The 27,080-nt window shown below is 35.7% G+C and overlaps 2 protein-coding genes across 3 annotated transcripts; one reads left to right on the forward strand and one right to left on the reverse strand.

Moving 5' to 3' along the window:
- Positions 1-20,620: 20,620 nt before the first annotated feature.
- On the forward strand, positions 20,621-24,280 carry LOC113310863 (SEC12-like protein 1). Its single transcript, XM_026559671.1, has 10 exons — positions 20,621-21,093; positions 21,180-21,274; positions 21,793-21,928; positions 22,009-22,100; positions 22,316-22,415; positions 22,488-22,560; positions 22,654-22,774; positions 22,970-23,089; positions 23,633-23,721; positions 23,828-24,280. The coding sequence occupies exons 1-10, from the start codon at positions 20,923-20,925 to the stop codon at positions 24,019-24,021; spliced, it is 1,191 nt and encodes a 396-aa protein (XP_026415456.1). The 5' UTR covers positions 20,621-20,922; the 3' UTR covers positions 24,022-24,280.
- Positions 24,281-24,547: 267 nt separating this feature from the next.
- Positions 24,548-26,842, reverse strand: LOC113310864 (mitochondrial ATPase complex subunit ATP10-like). Of its 2 annotated transcripts, none has more exons than XM_026559672.1 (7): positions 26,619-26,842; positions 26,488-26,528; positions 26,333-26,396; positions 26,030-26,218; positions 25,649-25,720; positions 25,073-25,251; positions 24,548-24,972 (listed from the first exon to the last, which is right to left on the reverse strand). In XM_026559672.1, exons 1-7 carry the CDS (start codon positions 26,829-26,831, stop codon positions 24,855-24,857), a joined length of 876 nt encoding a protein of 291 aa, XP_026415457.1. In that variant the 5' UTR covers positions 26,832-26,842; the 3' UTR covers positions 24,548-24,854. The 2 variants fall into 2 exon arrangements, with proteins under 2 accessions (XP_026415457.1, XP_026415458.1); XM_026559673.1 differs by having other exon boundaries at positions 26,333-26,401; positions 26,619-26,794.
- Positions 26,843-27,080: the final 238 nt, after the last annotated feature.

A 27,080-nucleotide genomic window follows, 5' to 3' on the forward strand; every position in this document is an offset into this window, starting at 1 on the left:
TGAATTACAGGGAGTTGTTGAAGGGTTGGATTGAGTTACAATTGTAACTAGTTGCACTGGTTTTGAGGATGGTGTTATATTTGCAAGGTGTTGTAGTTCCATCTCAAGATATAAAGTACAAGTTATGTATTGAGTTTGTAGCTCGTTGAACTGAGACATGAAATATATGTTGTATGTGAATGCTTTGATTGCAGCTGAAGTTGAGGGTTGAAATGAGTCATTGTGTGACTGAGTTTGAGAACAAGAAAAAATGGAGTTATGTTGATTTAGAATGGTGTTGGTTATGAAATTGCTGATAGGATGTATAAGCTGAAATAGGTTGTAATGCTGTTATGACAGTGATCTTAGTGGATGCCTGCAAGTGCAGTTCAAGGTAAAGATTAATTTACAATTGTATTGAATTTATAGAGTTCTATTAGAATGAAGATTGTTTAGGATGAATGAATTGATTTTGAAATGTTAAACAAGAAGTTGAGATTGTAAGAAATAAAGTTGAAGTTTATCTGAAATAGAAGTATGCATGTTAGTTATCCCAGTCAGCGTAGCTGACTTACCTGACTCAGACCATCTGACTGAGTCGGATCAGACCTTAACTCAGTTGGCTTGACCTGACCTTGACTCTGTTGACCATAGACTTGACTTGACTATTATCGTTGACTGTTGTTGACCTTGGTAGACCAAATGTTGACCGTTAATTGACCCTTTTGACTGTTAGAGACCTTAGTTAATGGACTTGGGCTTAGGTTTAGTTTTCCTATTTTGATGTATTGGACCCTTATGGTCTGATGTAACCTTTGGTTCCTTCTACAAAGTTATAGATACTCATAAGATTTAGCTAATGGACTATAGAACCAACCTAATTGAATTATTAAACCTTAGATTTGCTAAAGATAGATAATAAAAAGGTGCAGAACCATAAATGGGCTTAGAACCATTAGTTAGACTTGTATGATTCTTGTGTGAGCCATTTTGGCTAGTTTCTTAGACTTCTTGTATGATTAACAACTAGTCTATATTAACAATGAACGATTCAAATGACGAACCAGTGGATCTTGGATCTCGAGGTAGGCGTGGTCTGTCATCAAAAGAGGTGGGAATTTACATTTAACTCTTTTCAAACCATTGTTGTTTCTTTTATAAAAGTTTATGTTTAACAAACTCATGCATTGTCTATTTGTGCATTCCATGCATTGTTTAGTTTGTATTATGATAGTTCTGTTGATTCTGTTAATATTTCTATGGTTTGGAAAGGACCTGTAATGTTTTGTTTGTCATTATGAATTGTATGGAAAATAAGAATTCCCATCTGTCGTATATAGGATACGTTCCTTCACATTTACACCTGCTTACTTTCAGCTTTTATGCTATGACTAGGACGATACACCACAATATTATTATTCGGTGTGGAATTCACGACATCAATAATACAAATTGTTTGAAGAATGATTTTGTCCATATACATGTTTGTTTATTTCAGTGACTTGTTCACTTATTAATGTTTGGGAAAACATGTATTGTTTTCCAAGTCTTGCTCATGATTTCTTGAAAGTTAAATGTTATTTCTACTGGGAACCCCTTTTAGGGATGATGTGCTCACCCATTCCCACTTTCAGTTTCAGAGAAAGATCATAGTTGCGCAGTGGAAGCTTCGTGGAGTTGAGTCCGTAGTTGGTTAACTTCTGCTATGTTTATTATGTTGTATATTATATTTGTAAACCAAATAACTATTGTATATGTATCATTTGAGAGGAGTTCTTGTATATATGTAGTTCAGAGCGGGGCTAATTTTTGGGTTAAGTTTTGTAGCAGATTTCTTAATTTAAAGTTTAATTAAATAATTTAGATCCTTAGTGCCTGTTTGTTTAGTTAATTTCTTGGATTAGTCAGCTGCTAGGTTTGGGGGTGCTACATTTAATCTCCGACAGGTACGATAAAAAGTAATCACAAAGCTCTTCGTCTCATTCTTTGTGATTCCACAATATCGTGTTTCGTTACCATACAATTAAGATTATTGTGAGGTGATTGATACTACTAGGCTGTTCTTCGGGAATATAAGTATGTGTATCAATTGGTTCCTGTTCACCTTGATTTATCAAAAGACAGAACAAAAAATCGTAGGTATTTCTGTGGGAGACAGATTTATCTATTCAATAGACTTTTCTGTGTGAGACAGATTTGTTTATCAAGTCTTCGAATTTGGGTCGTAGAAACTCTTAGTTGTGGGTGAGATCATCCAAGGGAATCAAGTGCGTAGAGTCCTGCTGGATTCAGAGGCGTAAGGAACACGATTGTACCTTAATCAGTGTGAGATTGGTTAGGGCTTAACTACATTTCAGTCCGAAGTTAACTTGTAGTAGGCTAGAGTTTGTAGCGGCTTAATACAGTGTGGTGTTCAAATCTTTACTAGGTCCCAGGGTTTTTCTACATTTACGGTTTCCTCGTTTACAAAATTTCTGGTGTCTGTGTTATTTCTTTTCCGCATTATATTTTTTATATAATTGAAATATCACGGGTTGTGCGTAGTTCAATCAATTAGAAAATCCAACCTTTGGTTGTTGTTATAAATTGATTGGCACTTGAACATTGGTGTTTGGTACCGTTCAAGTTATTTATCATATTGATCCGGCCTATATATTCCCTATCTGTTCGATTGAAGATTGATTTGAGAAATAGAGATATAACTCTTGGATGTATTTTTCTTGATTGAGTCTGACCGTCTAATTGATTATCTTGCAAATACATTGGAGTTAGTCCATACAGATTTCCTAATCGAAATATTGGGTGTGGTTGTTAGACCCCCGCCTTTTCAACTATTACAATCAACTGATGTGAAATATGGATGGCATTTAATCATTCTAGTATCACCACGGCCAGCGACGTAGGGAGAGGGTGCAAGTGACCTCTAGATTTTGCATTTCAATTAGTATCACCACGACCAGGGACGGAGGGGAGGGTGAAAGTGATCTCTAGATTTTGGATTTCAATTAAGAAGGCTTGGATTTATGAAATTCCGCTAACTTTGCAGGCGCAAATGATCAATTAGTAATTATAAATTTCTTATGTGACCCAATTTTTTAATTAGTGATCTCAACTATGTCACTTATTGTATTAGATTAAGCAGTTAAAGATAGTTCAAATGGATGCTGGTTTCCAATATAACACATCATATTGATCCTTGAACTCAATTCACAATACAACTTCTATTTTGACTCAAAGTTCAAAATCTAGAGCTTCCGAAGGGCTACAAAAGTAGCTTATCTTTTCTTTTTGTTTTTTTTTTCCGAAGAGAATAAATTTTTTTTTTTGATAAACAAGGAACCTTTTCATTAATGATATTTCAAGGTTACAATGAGTTTAAGATCGAAAATAAGAGAATACAAAGTAAAAAAAACATACTATAGGAGTACAATACCGAGAAATCCGACAAGAGAAAGAGAAGGATTACCAGAGTAAGACAAATACAAGTATGAATAAGATCCGATTAAATCGGAAGAAGGATGGTTTTTCTCATAATTAAATTCCAACCATTTAGTTTGTTTTTCTTCTTTAGAAAGAAATGCTCCCAAAGTAAGAGTGATTTGCTCAAATCTCTTGTAACTAGTGATGAAGCTTCTATCGTCAAAAAGACCATCGATGAAGATTTCGTCGCCGGATAAGTTCATGATGAAGATTCCGATGAAGAGTTCGTTGCCGGAAACAACAAAGATGGAGATTTCGTCGTTGGAGAGCATCACTATTGATCGTAAAACCTAACCCAATAACTAAGAATCGCCATTAAAGTGAAGATAAACCTCAAAAGAGTAGATAAAACCACCAAAACGATGTGATAAGTAGAAAACATAATAAAAACTAAACTAATCTAATAACTAACCTAGAAAGCAAGGAATAATGAAGAAATATGCTCACATCTAAGTAGGGAAGTGTTGTTTTTGATGGTTTTGTTGGAGAAAAAAAAGAAGTGAGAGAGAGGAGAGAGAAGAGAGAAATTTTTCTTCAGTACATAAGAGCAGCTTGTCATAAAGTTAGAAAAATGCCCTATTTTATGATTGGTGGTTATGCATAGATACGAGGTTGGGAAGTACTGGAAATGAGAACTTCCATATTACTTTCAATTGCAACTTAATATAGATCAAAAAATTTCTTTCGTGAATGTGGTAATGAAATTTATTTGACCGCATAACATACAAGTTTCTGGCTACGTCCCTCACCACGACCAATTGTTTCAAAATGTCAATAACATTATCTGTTCAAGCATTATCTTAAAATTTGTCATCAATCAATGCTTTTACAAACCGTATGTAAACTGGTGAGTTGTAATGTTGCTAGTTTGAAAATACTTGTGTGAGAAAAAATATTTTCCTACCTGGTTATTCGGTTGGACCAACGAACATGTGATACAATGTCACAATTATGTCAATAGCATTAACAGAACAGTGTAATATTAAATTTTTTCTGGTTCTCCATAGAGTTAGTGGATTTTTTGAGACCATCAATTAATTGTGATATTAGCTAGAACTAATCCAACATGATTTATATGGGTTGATACCAGATTACTAGCTGTTGATATCCATTTCATATAAGACAAAAAAAATTTAAGCAATCATGACCGTTAGATCGGCTAAATGGTATCAGCCTCCTAGTGATGGTGGTATCAACCCATATATATCATGCTAATCCAAGACTAAAATATGAATCCATGACAAAGTTATTAGAAAGAAATTGTAACAAAACTATCAAATGTATCAAATGTTAGCTGGCAGTTGTATAAGATGATATCGGCTCAGTGTAAGTGTGTGGTGTACCGTTCTCCACATAAAGCATTAGTTGGGATTTTGTGGAGCCATGTTGGTTCAAATGACTTGTTTTGAGGTCACTTAAACAGTTGATTGTGCCATTTCCTTTGACTTTGGTAAAGTATCTATATTGTACTCAATCACATTTACAAGTCTTCTTGTTCCCACGAGATACGTTAAATTAGCAACCAATTGGTTTCATTAAATTTTTACTAAAAACTAATTATGTCCATTAATTTGACTAAACTTTATATTAAAGAATGAGAAATGATAATCCTTTTATGTGAAATATTTTTCTTAATAGCCAAGCTTTCGAATTTAATACTGATAAAGCACCAAATTGGATATTTTCAGTTTTTCACCTTATCTTGCACTAGATTTCCATTAAATCCAGCTAAGAATAGGAAAGCAGCGTTTTATTCTTTGATAATCGGTTCCTTCGCGGAAGAAGAGAATATCAAAGCAAGTTCTTTGTATAATAAAATGTGTGCAACCTAGTTTCGGGTCCACAGATTGTGGGGTATCATGCATTGCCTTCCACTTTTGCAAAAATAGATCAAAAGATTCCAGCAGTTAGTATAAGGTTTTCTCGTCTTTGGGACACGACATGGTGCAATATCTTTTGAGTGATTCTACATCGGCATCCACAAACCCGGGCATCTTTCAGTCGAATCATGACGATGCGCCAAGTGAGGCAGGTTTTCACAATTAACGGTTGATCAGTAATGATTGAAATTAAAACCGATAGATGATAAAATTATATATAATCAAACCAAGTGACTGTGTGTTTTCCTCAATACTCAAATGATTAGTCTTGATTATTTGATTTAGTTATCCGGCTATAGGATAACAGTAGCATTGGCCTAAATAATTATTTTTGAATTTTGATGGTAAACAAAATTGCCTTGGTTATGCTAAGTTTAGGCTCTTCCAAAATTTATTGACATAACTTCTTTGGTAAGAGAGCAGGAGGTCATACCTAATTTATTCACATGTTCTAAGACAATTTTGATTTGGCATCCAGATTTTCATCAGGACAATGGCTCCAAGACAGGTTTGATTGAGTAGAAAACAATTCTGGATGCATGTACATGACTTGAGCATCATAAACTCCATATTAAATGTCTTTTACCAAACTTTTGCGTGTGACTTTCCTTGCAAAAGGATTCAAACCAAACCCCTAAAACACGAAGTAGATTTTTAGTTCTTTGAAATATTAAAAAAAAGTAGTGTAAGCCTGAAATTATTCAAGTCATTTTCATGGTGAAGTGTAGGGATTGACAAACATCTAACCATGCAATAAAAGCTTATTTAGGGACAATTATAAAGATAAATCAACATTATTTAGGGACATGAACAAGATCAAAAGTCATCATCCTCCATTTGTCAATGAAAAAGTTGTACTGTTTCTTAAGTTTGAATTTACCCACAAGTTACAGACTCTGTTTTTTCTACGAAAGTTCCCATGCTACTATAGTTGTGGGTAGAAACTTTAATAGACCGACTACCATTCAAAATTATGCATGGTATTAAATGGAACCCAGAGATAAATTCCATCGTAGAATTACTTTTGTATTGAATCTTTGTCTAGGACTATTATTCATGCCGAGAATCTCAATCTGCTGAGAGGTAATGGGATTAACAAAAATATCCCTTTTATTACCCATCTCTTATTTGCGGATAATTGCCTATTATTTTGTGAAGTTGCTGATTATGCCAGCAACAATCTTGTTAAACTTTTTTTCTGATATTGGTAAAGTGTCAGGTCAGTTGATCAACCTTATTAAATCAGTGGCTTTCTTTAGTGCCCATACCGACCCTGATATCATGAATGTAATTCAATCTGGCCTTAATGTTCAATTCATCCCTCTTAATGATAATATTTAGGGTCACCATTGTTTACAAATAGGTCTAAGATCAAATGCTTTGAACCAATGGTAGAAAACATGAAATCTAAACTCCTAGACTGGCAAAAGAAAACTCTTACGATCCCTGAAAAAACAGTTATATTTAAAAATGTAACGTCTTCCGTGTTTATTTATCAGATGTCTTGTTTTAAACTTCCTAAGAAAATATGCAAAGATATTAACAAAATTCAAAGGGACTTTTGGTGGGGAAAACATAGAGTCTCCGAAAGGAGTTTATCTAAAAAATTGGTTTCTTTTTGTAAACCAGTTGAGTATGGTGGCCTTGGTTCCAGAATGTTGAACATTTCAATAGTGCCATGATTGCTAGATTAGGATGGAGACTTAAGGAAGATCCCAACTCTCTCTTGGATTCAATTTTTAAATATAAATTCTTCCCTGATAAGGATGTGATGCATCTAAACCCAAACAAACAAACAGTTGGATGTGGAAAGGCATAAAGAGTGGTATTGCTCTAATTCAAAACAATTGTTTTTGGAATATTGGAAAAGGAGACAAGACATATATCTGGAGCGATTACTGGATCCCAAATAAGAAACCTCCCATAGTGAAGCCAAATATAGACAATGAAGGTCTCAACCATATTAGTGATTTGATCACTACAAAGAAAACTTGGAATATAGCGAAACTTAATGCTTATTTTGACACTCAGACTGGGAACATAATAAACAAATTGATCGCTGTCGTAGGCGTCAAAAATAATTACACTTTCTTACTACTCAAAATATATTATAAAGCAAGGGCAAGAAAGGATCATTCCCACATATAGGTCTTGGGTTGTCAAATTGTTCGGTTTCCTATATAAACAAGGGGGGATTTTTCAGATTTTTGTAACTAAACAAAACTAAAAGCAAACAAAGGAATAAATCACGCAAATCAATAAGATGAAGATATTGGTCAAGGATCAGTTTCATTCACAAACATGTATTCGAAACAATAATTAGAATTGATATTTAATCTCAACTTTTATCAAAATCCCTAGGATATCTTGATTGAAAGAATATCCCGCTAATTTCCTCTTGTCATCAACAAACACATTAAAAGATGCTAGTATGAGTTCTATCTAAGAGAACAACCTAACGTGTAAAGCACTAATCAAGTTTAATTCCCTAGATGCATTAAGTTCTATGAAATCAGGCCAATCAAAGCAATCGAACGTGTAAAAGCACTAATCCGATTTAACAAAGGTTATGATCCACTTGTGACTACTAGGATGTATCACTACAACCAATATTCACAATTATGCTACTTGCAATCAGAAATTTATCACTTTTGCGTATAATAAACTCTAATCTAGCAATAGAGATGAAAGTAAACTCAATCGATTCGCGACTCGACTAAACAAGCATTCAACTCACGTAACGAAATTAATGGTGAATCATAAACGATAAAGCATGGAGACAAAACTAATTCATTGCGTAAAAATCATGTTTGGAATTCCAACTTATTCCATAACCAAAAGAAAACTAGCTAATGTTCATGGAGTTCATCCAAAGAAGAAATAAATCTATCATGTTTCTAAACCCTAGAATAAAAAGTAGAAGAAGGGATTATTCTCCCGAAAGGAGAGGTGTTTTTAGACTTATATCTCTTTTTCCTTTTATAGTACTTCCCACTTTCAAAACTAGGTCGCCACTTTCTGTATCTGGCTCAGTTTCCACGCCAAGCCAAGTCCATTTTGCAGCTCAGGCCAACTCTACTCTTGTAGTTGTTGATGGTGTTTCTATGGACATGTTGGTGTAGAGAGAGATAAAGTGGATGATGCTAACTGCGAACAAGATTACAAGTGATATGTAAGTTAGCAATTCGATGTCACCATCATGATTGATAAAATAACACTCAAGAAATCAAAGTAGTGCCTCTATTGATGGGAGGTTGGGTAGCTCACCATTTTACCCGGAGTTTACGTACGGTGACACACACTCAAGCACATATTTAGACACGTACAAAGAAATTAAGCTCGGTGCCTCTCATGATGTAACATAGGTAGTCTCCACTATAGGGGATCACAACTCTAATACCGAATTCAGTCTGCACCTCATTTGCCACTGGCATGGTTAAATCCAACTTTAACTCTCATACAAGTAAGAAACCCGATCACGTTCTCTGGCATCTCTAAGTTCAGTCACTCTTATGAGAATCTCGATGTAATCTTAGCGACATGTATGCTATGTGACTCTAAACTAACTACAAGTTGGAGTTTTTCATGCACTAATTTACAAAAAAATTGAAAAATCATAAAAAATTTACAATGCAAATACTTAACCATTCCCCTACACTTAAACTTTACATTGTCCTCAATGTAAATTGAGTCATTCAAAGAAAATCAAGGTGGGAAATCCTATATGATAATATGAAAAATATAAAATAAAATACAAGACAAGAAAAACTAAAAACAAGACAAGAAAAATCAAAAGATAAGAGATACAAAACTAGTGGGTTGCCTCCCATGCAGCGCTTGGTTTAAAGTCGTCAGCCCGACTTGCAAGACGAATTCCACATACACCAATAATCTGAAAAGTTGGGGGTCCTCCGTAGAACCTGTTTTGCAAATACTAGCTTCACACAAATATTAGTACGATAAAAGAGAAAAGAAGCTATGAACCGATAGAAGTCTCCCCCACACTTATTCTTGTTTACACTTGGAAGTGTATAAAGAATATAGAAATCAGGAACTTCTATGGTTTCTTCTTTGCAAACTTGCATAGTATAATAATCAGATTTTTCTAATGGCGGATATCGAGAAACAAAGTCATTCAACAATATTCTCGAAGCACATACATTCAAGCCAATAAGAGGTAAAGGAGAAGGATTAATAGGCAAAGGGTTAGACAAACCTTGCAACTCTTGTGTTATGGTATCCTCTTCATCCTTAAAGAATTCAAGTGAATTAATTACCTCTTGCACATCGTGGTCCTTTATCAAAACTTGCAAGCATTCTTCACCTGTTTCTGCCGTAACCAAAGTCTCGACATAAACATCATCATTACAATCATGTGCATTCTCAATTGGGTCTTCCACAATATTACTTAATTCGGTCACATTCTCAACATACTCCTCTTCGTCTTGATTTTCAGACTCACCAAAATCAGAATCGTCGTCGGTTTCCCAACCTTTATCACGAGGTCGTTTAAGTTCCATATGAATATTCTTACTAATTTCATCGACAAGCTCTTCCGAGGCTCCATCATCTTCCAACTTGTATAATTTCTGTGCAAGTTTTCTAACGTTCACACGCTTACCACCATTTGCTACAATAGGTTCTCTTTCCCATGACTCTTCCCTTTGAATGGGTGAATGATCATAACTACAATCTAGAGTCGGCTAAGAAAAAGTGTTGCATAAATTGGTTTGTGCGACGTTCCCTTTATCACGGTCAAGTTGGTCTAGTCCATTTATAGCATTCATACATCTCGGATAAAGCCGATTGGAAGTATAATTGTCCCACCTAGGTGCTTGACTTACATACCCACTACGAGGTTGTTATTGGTATGTATGAAAATCACCATAAGCTCTTGGATATTGATCATAACCAATAAATTGGTTCCGATCGTATCTCATAGATGGGGGGCAATCGTCATAGTGTTGAGGAGGTTGAAAACCGTATCCATTGCTCCAGTATGCTCCTTCCATGTGACAATAAGTACCTGAAACAAGAGTTCTCAAAACTACGTCAAAACCAGAAAATAAGAAAATAAGAAAAACAAAATTAAAAATAAGAAACCAAAAACAAGTGACAACCGCTGCCTCCCCGGCATCGGCGCCAAAATTTGATCGCTGTCGTAGGCGTCAAAAATAATTACACTTTCTTACTACTCAAAATATATTATGAAGCAAGGGCAAGAAAGGATCGTTCACACATAGAGGTCTTGGGTTGTCAAATTGTTCGGTTTCCTATATAAACAAGGGGGGATTTTTCTGATTTTTGTAACTAAACAAAACTAAAAGCAAACAAAGGAATAAAGCACGCAAATCAATAAGATGAAGATATTGTTCAAGGATCAATTTCATTCACAAACATGTATTCGAAATAATAATTAGAATTGATATTTAATCTCAACTTTTATCAAAAGCCCTAGGATACCTTGATCGCAAGAGTATCCTGTTAATTTCCTCTTGTCATCAACAAACACATTAAAAGATGCGAGTATGAGTTCTATCTAAGAGATCAACCTAACGTGTAAAAGCACTAATCAAGTTTAATTCCCTAAATGCATTAAATTCTACGAAATCAGGCCAATCAAAGCAATCGAACGTGTAAAAGCACTAATCCGATTTAACAAAGGTTATGATCCACTTGTGACTACTAGGATGTATCACTACAACCAATATTCACAATTATGCTACTTGCAATCAGAAATTTATCACTTTTGCGTATAATAAACTCTAATCTAACAATAGAGATGAAATTAAACTCAATCGATTCGCGACTCGACTAAACAAGCGTTCAACTCATGTAACGATATTAATGGTGAATCATAAATAATAAAGCATGGAGACAAAACTAATTCATTGCATAAAAATCATGTTTGGAATTCCAACTTATTCCTTAACCAAAAGAAAACTAGCTCATGTTCATGGAGTTCATCCAAAGAAGAAATAAATCTATCATGTTTCTAATTAAACCCTAGAATAAAAAGTAGAAGAAGAGATTATTCTCCCAAAAGGAGAGGTGTTTTTAGGCTTATATCTCTTTTTTCTTTTATAGTATTTCCACTTTCAAAACTAGGTCGCCACTTTCTGTATCTGGCTCAGTTTCCACGCCAGGACAAGTCCATTTTGCAGCTCAGGCCAACTCTATTTCAGGCCCAATAACATGATATGCCTGCCAGTTTCGTGGAACTGACAAGCCAACTCTGTCTGTGGTAGCACCATCTTGCCCCGCCTTCACTGCAGCAAACTGCACCCAAAACTCCACCAGTAATTGCATCATTCCTCTTCTACCATGTTCTTCTCTTTTTGCTTCTCTGCTCACACAAAGACCAGCTCCAACACTCATCTTCATTTTTTCTCGGCACCACAGCTTGTGACAGCAGCTCCCAACTTCTTGTTTTCTCGGCTCGAAACATTCCAGCAGCAACGCCACCTGTTTCGCTTCAGTCAAGCCCACGACCACCACACTGAACTACAACTTCATTGTGCAGTACATGCACTTCATCCGCCACTGCAACTCAACTGGCACAGCAGCTTAACCCATTATAACAACCAGCTCGCAGCTGCACCTGTAACTCCATTCCGTGCTGCAATCTCTCACAATCCATCACCTGCAATTCACCATCACAGGCCATTATCCATCTGCAGTCTCAGCTTAAATCGTCACCACCAGATTCCATCCTGAAACATACTTCAACACCAACTCCAGTAGCAGATCAACTGCAACAACAGCTCTCTGCATTCGATCAAACACCCACGAAACCATCCATTCTTCCCTGTAATTCAAGCTCAATAATTAAGCTTCACCAGCTGCAAAACATAGTTCACCTGCTCCCTATAATCCATTCAATTCACAGTTCCATGTTACCACCAAACTGCAAGCAATACCACCATGTTCACTAGCTCTGGCAGCAACACTGCAACCATTCTTTCACCTCGCAGATGCAACATCATGACATGTAACCTTGGCAAGCCTAATACCACTAATGCAAATGTCACAGCCAATACTGATACAATCAAACCCATCACTCAGCGTTGTTCTTCACCTAAATCATTCAACCACAGTAACCCCATTAGGTCAGCAGCTACAGATACCACCATTACCATCTTCTTTATTCCAGCAGCAACTCCATCTCAGTCATGAACCAACACCCCTGCAATATCAACACCATCCAACAACCATTCATATCACCACTTCAGAGTTCCACCGTCTCAGCTCTCTTCACTGCCTCCGTAACCAACTCATATTCGAATCCCATTCAAGAAGAACACACAGCATAACCCCCATCTATCTTCTTCTCTGATTTACGATTCAGCTGCATCTACAACACCAGATTCAAAAACCCTAACTCCATTTCATAAACACCAAAATCAACAGCTGAATCAAAACCTCTCTCATTCCTTGCTTCAACAGCACCAACAAATTCTTTATCATGTTCTCTGTTCACTGAATCAAACACAACCCATGTCTTCTATTCCTGAAATCTCTCTTCTCCATCTTTGAATCGAGTTATTCGATTTCTCTTCATTTTCAGATTCTGCAGCAAACCCTAACCTGAGCTCCTTCTTCATCTCTGAATCAAACTCAATCATTCTCCATAACTCTTCAATCCAGATCATCAGACCCTAATTCCTCTGTCGATTCCTCCCTTCCTGTCTCTAATCAATCATGGTGCCGCCATCACAGTTTCAGGCGGAGAAGGAGAGATAACGGCTAATGATGAAAGAAAGAATATCTTCTCTGAATTCTAGGTTTTGTGTAGGAAATGAAATTACTCAAGACACACACTCATCGGATAAGGGCTGCCCATATTTCATTTGGCATGTCGGTTTCACAGAACTGACAGTTCATTCTTCATTCCTTCTTGCGCAACCTTAGCCGGTTAACTCGCATGTGAATTGATCTTTCTGCGCTTTTCGCTTTAAATGAGTGATTTCTCCTTCTTTTGCTTCGAATGACTCTATTGCACCTAATAAACTCAAAAGCAAACATAAGATACATGATTTTATAAAAAAAGTAGTAAAGAAAGCATAAACAATAGATATAAATCTAGGTGTTTATTACACCTATCACAAATCCACATCCCAATGGACAACACCGAAGATAAGGACATTTGGACTTTGATTAATGACGGGAAATTTTCTGTTAAGTCTCTTTATAACAACCTCAATACCAGCTATGTTAGCTACCCACTGGGGCCCATTTGGAACTTGAAGGTTTCGCCTTCAAGAAAAATGTTCATGTGGAAAGTTGCACAATCCATACTTCCCAATAGTATGCGAGTTGTTGTTATCCTCCCGAGCATTAATACTACTTGTCAACTTTGCAATAATCATTGTGAAACTTTAACTCACTTGTTTTTAAAATGTAACTTTGCTTCACAAGTATGGAATCATCTCAACTTTCAGATGAGTTACGTGAAACACAACTCTAACACTTGTCATGAATGGATAAATGGTTGGTTTAACAATGCAGGTAGAGATGAAGTTTACATGGGGTGGGCAGAATTATGTAGTACCATAACTTGGCACATATGGAAAGCTCGTTGTGATAAAGTTTTCAGAAAAGAAGTACAAAACAGTTTAAAGACAACAAACACCATAGTGAAATTCATAAACTCCACTATGAATGTTCATAATGCTAACTATAATATTAATCAAAGTCTTTATTGTGATCATATGCATGACTTTAACCTCCAAGTAACTAACCTCAATTGCTTGCATTATCCTGGTTTTATGCAATACCCTAATTAACATTGTAATATCAATGTTACCAGATATTTGTGATTCAGCTGTAGGATTAACTTTGATTGATGATGCAGGTAACTGCAAAGAAGCTAGAGGGAAATCTTCCAGATGGAACTCAAGAGAACAATTAGAGCTAAATGGTGTTGAAGGAGCCCTCCAGTGGGAAACAGAGCTATCTGGTCACCACATAGAATTTCAGAGCGATTGAGAACCTATCCTTACGTTGCTAATTGGAATGTACGTTAAGGACAAAGAAGAAAGATTCACGAATAGTTCTTATTTTGGAGACCACAACACAAAACTTGTTAACTTTAAAGCTATGTCTTTCAATTTGGTTAGTAGATTAACAATTTTTTATCGCCTAGTATCCCAAAACATTGAATCAGAATGTCATCAACACAAGATGGACAAATGAAGACCTAATTGATTTGATTCAGGAACTAACTAATAACCCTGAATTCAATTGGGCATTGTATTATCTTACCTATACTGTTTAAGTAAAGGTAGTGATCTTTTTTTCTTATATATATATAAAAAAAGAATTATGTTTGTAAAGTTCATTTTAGGCGGAATCGCTTAAATATGACGCATCAAATTTGTTCCTTTAAGGAAAGACTTCGAGAGGAATGTTTTTATTTTTATTTTTTAGAGTAAACTAAGTTGGATAGATGTTTTCGGAGTATATTCTATCCTAGCTGAATGAGCTTGTATAGGACTCAAATTGAAATCAAGTGAAGAATTATCTTGATAAACGAAGTTAAAATCAGTGGAGCTACCAAATTACCTGTTTTTTTTTTTGATTGATAATGACGAAATTGTATTAACGGAAACTTCACAAATATACAACCCAGGATTACGATGATAAAGGGAGACAGAGACAAAGAATTAAACAGAGAGATTCTTTTTAGAAAACAAAACAAAAAGTAGACTACAACATGGTGGATCAATAAATTTGTGTTTCCAATTCATAATAACCTCTATAAGAGTACATGAAGTTAATGCATCAGTGACATACTAACAGTGTATTTTCTAGTTTTTTGTTTCTGTTACAGAGGCGTGCCCTTATCCTATATATCCTATATTTAATTGAGTCTCTTGAACTGTTTCTTTACAGATGTGTTATGATTTTTGTGTCAAAGTCTGTATAAATAACTCTGTATCTCTCATTCCGGAGGATTATCCGTTTCAATCAATACAATTTATTTTCTCTTTAACTCTGGTTATCTCATATGGTATCAGATTAGCTTAGATTCTTGATTCTAAAATTGCATTTCTACTTCAAATTCGTAACATTGCAGATTACAATTTTGATATTTTGATCAAATTATTGCATATTTCTCAGAGTTTCTGTAGAATTTTATACAAAACTTCATCTACTCAGATCTGATTTTGAATCTTGATTTGTTCAAGATTTATTTCTAGAGTTCTTTGAGTTGTCTTCTGTTAAGTTTTTTGAAATCATTATGCCTCATGCTACTCGTGCTTTCGCTTCTCATCAAAAAAGTGATTCTAGTGATGGATATCTAATTGAGATTGCTATAATTTTTTATTACCTTTTACTAATACTGCAAACTTCATTTCTATAAAATTAGATCATACAATTATCTTTTATGGAAGGATCAGTTTAAGTCTGTATTGATATCAGTGGATCTGTTTGATTATGTGGATGAAACTATCACAGGATCAACTCGTTATATTACTGTCGATGGTGCTTAGATGCAGAATTATGATTGGTTGTACTGGAGAAAGGTGGATCGGTTTGTTTCTAGTTGCTTAAAGGCAACTTTTACTCAATCAGTTTCAAAATATGTTCTTGGATTGAGTACAACACATAAAATTTGGGTATTTCTTGAAAGCACATTTACAACACAATTTGTTGCTCGCCGATTGATGTTAAAAGGGAAAATCGGTCTGTGGAGGACTATCTTCAACAAATCAAGTTAATTACTGATAATCTTACAGTTATCAATGGATGTGTAAGTAATTATGATATCATTATGCATGTTCTTAATGGTCTCGGTCGTGATTACAATAATTTTGTAATATCTGTACAAAATCGAGAGGTCCAATTTGTATTTGCTGAGATCAAAGCTCGACTGATTAATCATCAACAATGGCTTAAAGATCAAGATTCTGAGATGACAAATTTGTTTGGTGGTCAAAATTCTACTGTCATGTTCAGCAAGAATACTAGTTTAGGTGGTGGTAATTCTAAAAAGACCAATAATAACAAGAATAAGAGTACTTTTAAGAATAGTGTGTATTCCTCTGGATCTGCTTCTGGTGGTACCTCTGGTGGTTATTTTGGTAATTTAAGAAGTTCTGGTAATGGTGGTGGTTCAAGGAATAATTCTGGATCTTTTGATTGGTCTATTATTGAATGTCAAATATGCAAAAAAAAAAACAGGTCATTCAGTGTTATTATAGGTATCAACCTGACAAGAATTGTATTAATTCTGTGCATTTGCTGGTATTGAATTAAACACTCCTTCTAAAGTGAATATTACTACACCAACAACTACTCAGTGGATTCCAGATTCAGGTGTCACCAATCACATGACTAGTGATGACTCTTTGTTAACAAGCTCTGCTCCTTACAATGGAACCACAAATTGTTATGATAGGTAATGATAAGTTACTTCCTATTTCTAATGTTGGTGATGTTATTTTATCTACACAGAACAAGAACTTTAGGCTCACTAAAGTTTTACATATCCGGTATCCCTACACTCAAAGCAAATTTACTTTCCATAGCTAAATTACAAAAGATAATAATTGTTACTTTGAGTTACATGATTGGGAATATCCGATTAAGGATGTTGTTACAAAACAGGTTCTAGCTAAAGGTTCAATTCTTCACAACTTATATCCCATCATATCCACCTCCAATTCAGCTACTTGTTTTCATGCATCCATCTCTGCTCATTCAAAAATCTGGCACAACAGGCTTGGTCATCCTGCTGCTGTTGTTCTACACAAGCTGCAATCAGCTGAGTCAATAAAAATTACTTCTTCCAAGTCTTTAGAGTCCATTTGTAAATCTTGTAAGTTAGGAAATAACAATAATTTGTCTTCTAGAGTCACAACCGCTCCTCTTGAGCTTGTTCATTGTGATGTATGGAGACCCTCCCCTGAAGTGTCTTTGTTAGGATTCAAGTATTACATTGTCTTTATTGATAACTTTAGTAGATATCATTGGATTTATCCTTTGAAAACTAAGTATGATGCACTTGTATCCTTTCAACACTTTAAACAAATAAATGAAAATCTTTTTGCCACCAAAATCATCTCTTTTCAATGTGATAATGCTTATGAATTGTCAAAAGGACCTTTTAAGCAATTTTTAGACTCATCTGGCATTACTCCCAGACTGTCTTGTCCTCATACCTCTCAGCATAATGGATTAGCTGAGAGGAAACATATGCATATAACTGAAGTAGGCCTTACTCTCCTTTTTCAATCTTACTTACCTAAACACTTTTGGTATGATGCCTTTCATACTGCTACTTTCCTTATTAACAGATTACCTACAAAACTTCTAAATTTTCAAATCCTTTTAAAGTTTTGTTTCATAAGCTTCCTGATTATACTTTCATTAAAATGTTTGGTTCATCTTGTTATCCATATTTAGGGGCTTATAGGAAAGACAAATTATCTCCTAAATCCTCTCTCCGCACTTTTATTGGTTATAGTCCTCTTCATAGAGGCTACAGATGCTATGAAAATTCATCAGGAAAGGTTTATACATCAAGATATGTCATTTTTGATAAAAATGTGTTTCCTTTCTCTTCTTCTGAGAATTTCTCTTCCCCTTCTACAACATCTCATTTGTCATCTTCCACTGCTGGTCAACAATTCAGTTATCCTGATTCCTCTCATTTAGTGTCTTCTGCTTCAAATGACCAATTAAGTTCCACTGCACCACCTTTGCTCCCTTCATTTGTTCATGTTACCAGGTCTCAATCTGGTATTAGAAAACTAAAGCTTTTACCTGATTTTGTAACTAACAATGTTGTAAAGCATCCTATAAATGCATCTTTCTGTTTTTTGCTTTAACCCACAGAGCCTAAGACTTTTAAGAAAGCTATGAAGAATCCTAAATGGTTGGGCTCTATGAAAGAAGAATGTCAAGCTTTGAGAGATGCTAACACTATGGATTTGGTGAAATATCATAAAGGGATGAATGTTATAGGTTGTAAGTAGGTTTATAAGCTCAAGTTAAAACCTAATGGAATTGTTGAGAGGTACAAGAGTAGGTTAGTTGCAAAGGGGTATAATCAGTTAGATGCAGTTGATTACACTGCTACTTTTAGTCCAGTAGTGAAAGCACCTACTATAAGAATAGTTCTTACTATTGCAGCTTCAAAAGGTTGGCAAATTCAACGGCTAGATGTCTCCAATGCTTTCTTGCATGGACATCTGAATGAATGTGTCTTTATGGAACAACCATCAGGTTTCAAAGTTGAAGGAAAATAAGATTATGTATACAAATTTAAGAAGTCTTTGTATGGTTTAAAAGAAGATCAAAGGGCTTGGTTTCAGAGGTCTAGTGGGTTTCTTCTTCAATATGGTTTTATTCAATCCAAATGTGATCATTCTTTATTCCTCTACCAGTTTGCCAAAGTGGCTATGTACTTATTATTGTATGTTGATGATATTATCTTAACTGGAAGCTCAGGTATTCTACTTTCTACTCTCATTGGTTTTTTTAGTGATGAATTTAAAATGAAGGATTTAGGTCCTCTGCATTACTTCTTAGGAATTGAAGTAGAAAGAAATTTTCATACTCAAACAATGTTACTTACTCAAAAGAAGTATAGTCTGGAATTATTAGTTAAAGTTGACATGGTGGATTGTAATCCATGTTGTACTCCAGTTGCTAAAGGTCCAAGATGTTCTTTATATGATGGTGAACCAATGCATGATCTATTACATTACAGGAGTCTAGTAGGTGGCTGCAATATCTTACAATGACTAGACCTGATATAGTTTTTTTTGTTAGTTATGAATCAGAATTCATGCATCAACCTACCACTGAGCACTTGCAACTGGTCAAGAGAATTTTAAGATTCTTAAAATGCAGTTTAGGTTCAGGTATTACTCTTGGTTCTTCGGATATCTCCACTATTACTGTATATTCATACTGGGATGGTTATCCTGATTCTAGGAGAAACAGTTTTGACTATGATGTTTTCTTGGGTTCTTCTTTAATTTCTTGGACTTCAAAGAAGCAACCTACTGTTTCAAGGTCATCAGCTGAAGTAGAATATAAAGCTCTTGCCAACACTTCTTTTGAGATGCTCTGTTTGTCTTACTTGCTCAGGGAATTAGGTATCTCTTCCTATGAAGCTTATACTCTGTTGTGTGATAATCTTAGTCTAGTAGTTTAGCATGCAATCCAGTTTTCCATGCTAGAACTAAGCACATTGAGATTGATTATCATTTTGTTAGAGACTTGGTGCAATCTTAGTTTCTTTTTATCAAATTTGTGTCATCCCTTCTTCAGCTGGCTGACATCTTCATTAAAGGTTTGCTTCAGATTTATTTTTCACTTTTGTGTCCAAGCTTATGCATACTAAGGTTGAGAGGGGGTATAAGAGTACCTGAAGTTAATGCATCGGTAACACTGTATTTTTCTAGTTTTCTGTTTCTGTTACAGAGGTGTACCCTTATCCTGCATAGCCTGTATTTAGTTGAGTCTCTGTAACTGTCCCTTTACAGATGTGTTATATGTATCTCTCATTCTGGAGGATTATTTACCATACAGGATGGGTGAAAGCCCAATGCAGAGTAAGATTTTTTATCCTGTTGATGAAAGCTTCACTTGATTTTTCCTTCCTTTAAAAAGTGCGAGCGCTTCGCTCATTCCATAACATCACATAACACTCGCAGAGATCCTAACCCGAAGTTCCTTTCTTTGAGACGAGAGATTGACACGTCTCCATTTTTCATGACTTCCAAAACTGATGTGCGAAGAGAGCCACCATAATTTGCACTAGCTAGAAAGTACTGCCATACCGGATTACGTGTTCTTGTCTCATTGATTGTCGTGGTATCAGGTCCAGATTAACCTGATGAACAACAACATAATGACACATAGAGTCTTGCACCAACACGTAGGGAGGGGATTCGGGAAATGAACCAGGGAAGCTTGGCCCATGAAAGACATACAGTATGTGGGCTTGAGTTTACACCACATAAGTTGAGAAGAACACAAAACCTGAGAGTCCTGAGACTAGAAACAAACGCTGACTCTCAGCCAGACACACTCTTGCATTTGCACCAGCTGTGAAAACTCGGGCTATTAGGTGTCATTTGACTATGACCACAACCATCGATTCTAAATATCTCATGCAACCAACTTGATCCCCCAGTAATCCGACGCTCAAAATTCAACACATACCAAAGAGTCTCACTCACGAACATCATAAACGAACTGTTGGATTTGGATAACTACGGAGGACCCACTAAAACCCTTCCATTTTTCGACAGTTATTATTGTTTATGAATGATCAAATTGGGATTAGACGACTTTTTAGAGTAAGTACAGAGAGGATTTGATCACAATGATGTTGCTGATGATGATGTTGGTGGTGGGAAACCACGCCTTTCCGGCATAAAATTCCCAACGAATATCCCGTTTTTCTTCTTCTTCCAGATATTTATTCTCTTGTGTTGCTCTTCTTATAAATAAGAAACAACAAACAGTTGACATTACTTACAAAGTCCACTACCACCCATAACAACAAGTACAACAACTTCTTCTACACCGCCAGAAGTTCTAACAGTCGATCACAGGAGAAATGGAGAATCGTGCTGATCATATGGGGAAGGTAACATGTGCATCATGGATCAGACGGCCAGAAAATGAACATCTAGTAGTAATGGGAAAATCAAGGCATGGTGATTCTCCTTCTGTTCTTGAAATCTTTTCTTATGATTCCAAGATTATTTCTCTATCTCCTTCTCCTAAGGTAATTACTCTTTCTCTCTATAGAATTAGGGTTTTTTGAATCGTTTTTTTAATGTAATAATTGTTTCTTGAATCTTTTGATTGAAGGTTGTATATGAATGTGAAGATGGTAATATTGTCAGTGTTGCTGTGCATCCAAGTGGAGATGAAATTGTTTGCTCCACTACTACTGGTGGCTGCAAGTGAGTTCAATTTCTTAAATCTTTTCCCTCATAATGATTCTTAAATGCTTTTAATTGAAGTTTGTTGGTTTGAGAAATAGGGGTTTTGTTATTAACGGTTAAAAACATTTATAGGAATTGAATCTATTGATTGTGAAATTGTAGTAAGAATTGATGGCCAATTACTGCTACTAATAACCTTCTTTGAATTTCTCTTCATTTATTCAATTTTATGTGGGGTTAGTTGTGTTACTGGATTTGGGATGTAAGCTAAGGTCATGTTATTAGGATTTTGGAATTCGTCTAGAATTGCAAAGCAAACAAATGGGGCTGATGGATTTCTTAGTAAAGTGGTCCCCGGTTTGTTCATTTTGTTGCATTGAATGGACTTATTATGGGTTTGATGGTATTAGATTTGTTACTACATGTAGTAATTACGGCCTGTGGATCAGTTCGGAAAGTTGTTTCCATCATATTATCATGTTTTTGTGTATTTTACTTGGAAAAGCTAGAAAATGAGAGTTTTGTAAAACTTGCAGGTTGTTGGAGTTCCAGCACAAAGAAGAAGAAGATATAAAGATCCTGGTCAAAGATCTACCTCCTCTTGAAGGTGTTGGTCCTCAGAAATGCCTGGCTTTTAGTGTTGATGGTGCTAAATTTGCTACTGGAGGAGAGGTGGGTTTTTTCTGTAAGATCGTCATGCTTGCACCTTGACCTGCCTAACCTCCTAATACAATCATACTCATTACATGTAGGATGGGCACCTGAGAGTCTTTGAATGGCCAAGCCTGCGAATCCTTATTGACGAACCAAAAGCACACAAGTCATTCAGGGATATGGATTTCAGGTAAAAACATACAAGCATACATTGTGTTCCATGCTTACATGTATAAGTGTGTACATGTAGTGGTAGGAGACTACACATGACAGCTTAAATTGTCTAGTCAACCTTTCATAGTATGTATTGTGTGCTTTCTCAACCAGACTACAAACTCATCTCATTCTCCAGCTAGTTGTTCGACATTATTGTGGCTGCTGATCTGTTGTCTCTCTGTATTCCAGCCTAGACTCAGAGTTCTTAGCTTCTACATCAACTGATGGTTCTGCTCGAATATGGAACTTAGAGGATGGGGTTCCATTGACTACTTTAACCCGTAATACGGTATAATATTTGTTAGTTTGTTAAATTTGAAGTTTTTTTTTTTGGGCACAGAGTGATATTTTCTCTTTCTAGGATGAGAAAATTGAATGCTGTCGTTTTTCGAAAGATGGGACAAAACCTTTCCTGTTTTGTACAGTCCAGAAGGGTAAGTTGTTCTATTTAAGAAAATAAAGAATTAATGGCCAAATTGGCCCTTCTACCTTTCCATTTTTCTGATGTATGTGAAATCCCAAAACAGGTAACAAAGGTGTGACCGTTGTTTGGTCTATCAGTACTTGGGAAAGAATCGGGTACAAAAGACTACTTGGAAAGAGTGCTTCTGTCATGTCCGTGAGCCTCGATGGGAAATATCTTGCTTTGTAAGGATTCCAGTTATAACCTTCTTTCGTTTAGGCTATGTTTTTTGGGCACCTTCGAGCCCTATATTTTGCCATTTTTGCCATACTTGAGTGCATGCATGATGATTTTGGAGTCGTGCATTGCCCATGATAATTACGGGTGTGCTAGCTGTTGACTGATCCTGACAGGAAGTGTATTGCTTTCACATGCTACAGGGGAAGCAGAGATGGTGATATGATCGTAGTTGAAGTAAATAACATGGTGATCAGCCACGTGAGTAAGAGGCTTCATCTTGGTACCTCAATTGCATCACTGGAGTTTTGTCCTAGCGAAAGGTAAATAATTTGAAATTTGAAATATATTTGTGCAAGAAAAGTTGCATTTTTCATTGTATGTCAGGGATTAAATCTTCGATAGGGACCTCGAGTTTTGGTTGAAATTGGACTGCAGTTTCTGTTTATTGAAAGTGTGTTCCAAGTTATGGTATATAGCAGTTGAGAGGTCTTCACATTATTGAAGTGTTTCTGTTTATTGAAAGTGTGTTCCAAGTTATGGTATATAGCAGTTGAGAGGTCTTCATATTATTGTAGTATATTGCATACATCGTCTTTATTAATAAAGAAGCCTTAAAAAAATATTGATAAATAGTTCAATGAATCTGGTTATTTGCCGCACATAATTCCAAGATGTATCTAATCACTTCATTTGATAAATTCTCTTATGTTTGAAACTCTCCCAATTGTATATTGCATCAGAAGTAAGATATCAGTTGGTATTGATTGATTTCATATTATATGTTTGGGACTGGATGACCCAGTAAATGTCTGTTTGTGTTTTTTTCTGTCTTTGGAGCCTTAACCGTTAGAGTGGTTTGACAGGGGAAAGGGAGCTGATAGGGTGGTGGTTTCCACGTCTACTGAATGGGGAACTGTGGTGACAAAGCTGAATGTAACTCCTGAGTGGAAAGGTGTTACTCTTTCCCTTTCATTGTTTCTGGTTTATTGGATGGTTTAGTTAAACTTCTTACGTCTTCAAATAAATGAACTGACATTCTTCTGTTTCTTCTACTACAGAGTGGCAGATATATCTGGTGCTGTTGGGACTCTTTATGGCATCAGCTGTTTTATTCCTTATATTCTTTAAGAATTCTGATAACTTCTGGAATTTCCCCGTTGGACCAAATCAACCAGCAAAACCAAGGTCTGGAGGTATTTACCATGATTCACAGTCTGATGAGTGGGGAGCCTTCGGTCCACTAGATATGTAGCCAACGGAGTGATTTTTCTTTTTCTTCTTTTCGTTGTAAACTTTCTAATGACTAGAAATTCTCAACCATGAGAGGTTCTAGATTGTGCTTCCATTAGGGTTTTTTTTTTTTTTTTTTTCTCAATAGTTGGCCTTGTTATGTTTACATTTGAGGGTTTGGAAACACCTCAGTTTTCATGAATATGCTTGATTCATTCTTTGAGTCACCTGGGGTTTTCGTTTTTGCTAAGGTAATTCCAAGATTTGGGGTCATTTCCGAGAACATGTCCTGCAGAATGTTTTTCAGATTCGCATTGTTTGATTGTGCATTCTTCCTATAGCGAACTTCTTCTTTTCCTCCGTGTAAGTATCAGAATCGTCATGATTTTAACCGAGGTGGACAAATTACTTCAGCAAAACTGAGGCATCTGCACATTTTTAAACTCCTCCCAAGTTACAGGATTATAAAAGGAGGCTCGTGTGGGAGAATTGACAACTAGCTGCATAGCAAATCATGAGTGCAGTGATTTGTGACATAAGAGCAAACGTCAAAACATCTAAGGCATAAGCAATAACGATGATGTACTCATGTACACAACAAGTATTTTTCAAATAACCATTCCTACGTCTTTTTTAACTGACGTACACAACAATTAACTGCAAATATGTATATGTTTGGTTGGCTTTGTGTTGAACATGTAAACTCAAACTACTCAGACAACCTTGCGTAATTCAAAACACGGAGTGACTGAATTTCTTGGCTAAATTATTCTTTTCTCCATCCTTCAATTCAATAAAGTCAGAAGAAAAATTGCTTCCACCTAAGTTCAAGCTTTCTCAGCAGTTGTGAAGACTTTACTTCTCTTTCAACAAGAGGGAAGTACATGTTATAAGTGAATTCAACTCTTTTTCTGTTGCCAAACCAAAACCCTGCCATCTAATTCTTCCAAACTTGTCGAGCAGAAAAATATACCTGTACAGTGACAGTAGAATACAATAATAAGAATCAAATTCAGTTTAGACTTTAGATTCAGTAAACTGGGATAATTTGAAAAACTTAGAACAGAACTAACCCTGTGAGAAGATTCAATATTTTAAGCTCTTTCCTGAAGTAGTACTTGTCGCCAAATGAGTAAACTTGCTGCCTTTGAAGTGTCCCGTTCTTTCCATCACTACTAGGTCGTCGTGTTGACCGAAGAAGTAACCATCTAATAGGCTTCAATGATAAGAACCACGATTCTATGATTGACACCTGAAATATTATAAAAAATAATCATTCGCGTAAAAGCCATACAGGAATTGAAGTGCAGATGCTGCTGCACCATAATTTCAATCAACACGATAGTAATCAATAGTTCTATTCATATAAGGTAAGCTACATCTTTCATGTTCGCAACATAAGTAGAGACTAGGTAGTTTGTTCTTAAGCAAAATGATATCATATGCAATTTGAGTCAACAACAGGCAGAAGCCAAACTGGAGCTGAGTTCAAGGACACAATGGTGAGCTAGCCCAACTAGCTAGAGAATGAGCGGCCATATTACATGTACGGAGAACGAAAGATAAAATAGAGTTCCAAACTAAGGATAAGAAAACTAAATAATCTTTAGTAAAGCATCAATTCTGGAGAGCAAATAATCAATACGTACCTCATACACACGGAGATTGTCAGAAGCACTGAATGCATCAACGAATGGTACACTCCAAGAATCAATCATTTTCTGTTGAGGACAAGAAAATAAAGTTGTAGCATCAGATATTAATCAAATCACTGTTTGACATCTATTATTGACTTTTAAGCAATGCTTAAGATTCCTAATTTGTTAACGTTATATACATAAACCTTTTCACTGGTTTCGCAATTCGAAGTTAACTTGAGTGTACATTGTAAAATCAACAAGGCAATAAAAAGCTTTTCATTTCATTAACTCTATGTTTGAGGACAATATGAGTGATCTAAATACATGTGAAACGACCTAAAAACTCATGTTCAGCATATAAACCCTAATAGAAAACCAAATTCGACAAACCTGAGAGTGTGCTCGAAAAGAAAGACATATCAAGGATGCATGAGGCGTGATCATTTTGCTGCCTCCATCAGCATTTTCTTCAGAAGCAACAGGTAACTTAATACATGTACCATCAGAGAAAGTTGCATCCAAGGATGGGAATTTTACAGCTTCTATTGCTGGAACAATTGTGTCACTTGCCACTACAATCTGCATTATAACCAAAATTTCAATAATTTTATCAAAAATTTAATGTATCCAATGGAAGGAAGTCAACCCTAACACTAACTGCACCCCAAAGTTTCACAAAAATTGAACTTTCACCTTACCACCATGCTTCTTAAGCTCTTGCATATCAGCAAAATACCCTCTATTCATTTCATCCGATCTGCCCTATATTGCACATACACAGTAATCAGTAAACCCAAGAAAAATTCAACCTTGATGATAAATTAGGGTTTTAGAAAGAGGACACTTACAGTCTAGCACGCTCTTTGGCGATGGCCTCTTTATCACCTAACTGCGAAACAATAAAAGATGACGAATTTCTTTTGGATCGAATTGAAAAAAGAGACACAAAAATAACAAGATTGAAAAGAGATGGAGAAACCTGAAAAAAGTCGAGGAATCGATAGGTAGTTCTTTGAGAAGGAAGGTAAAGCATCTCTTTGTGATCATGGTTTCTACTTACTACAGTTAATTTCGACAATGAAGATTCAAACGCTGTCGAATTTCGATGATGTTGAAGAACCATCAAACGCTTCATCCTCAACATCTTTCTCAGCAAGTCCAAAGTCCGACTGAAAAATGCTGTACAAGACATCGATGTTTGACTACACCGTGTTTGTTTTGGACCGGATTTGGGATCTGAAGCGTCTAACTCGGTCCATATCAGGTGTTTTAGTTTTCATTTTTTCTGATGTCTGATTAGAGGTGTAACATTTTTTATTTTTTTTTGATGTAAACAAGAATTATATTAATTAAGAAATATAGTACAACATGTTTAAAATCTCATTTTTATCAAAAATATTGGAAATAACACTAGATTTTAAAACCTTGTGCTGAATGTGAG

This window comes from Papaver somniferum, chromosome 9, assembly GCF_003573695.1.
Source record: "Papaver somniferum cultivar HN1 chromosome 9, ASM357369v1, whole genome shotgun sequence".
Lineage (NCBI taxonomy): Eukaryota > Viridiplantae > Streptophyta > Magnoliopsida > Ranunculales > Papaveraceae > Papaver > Papaver somniferum.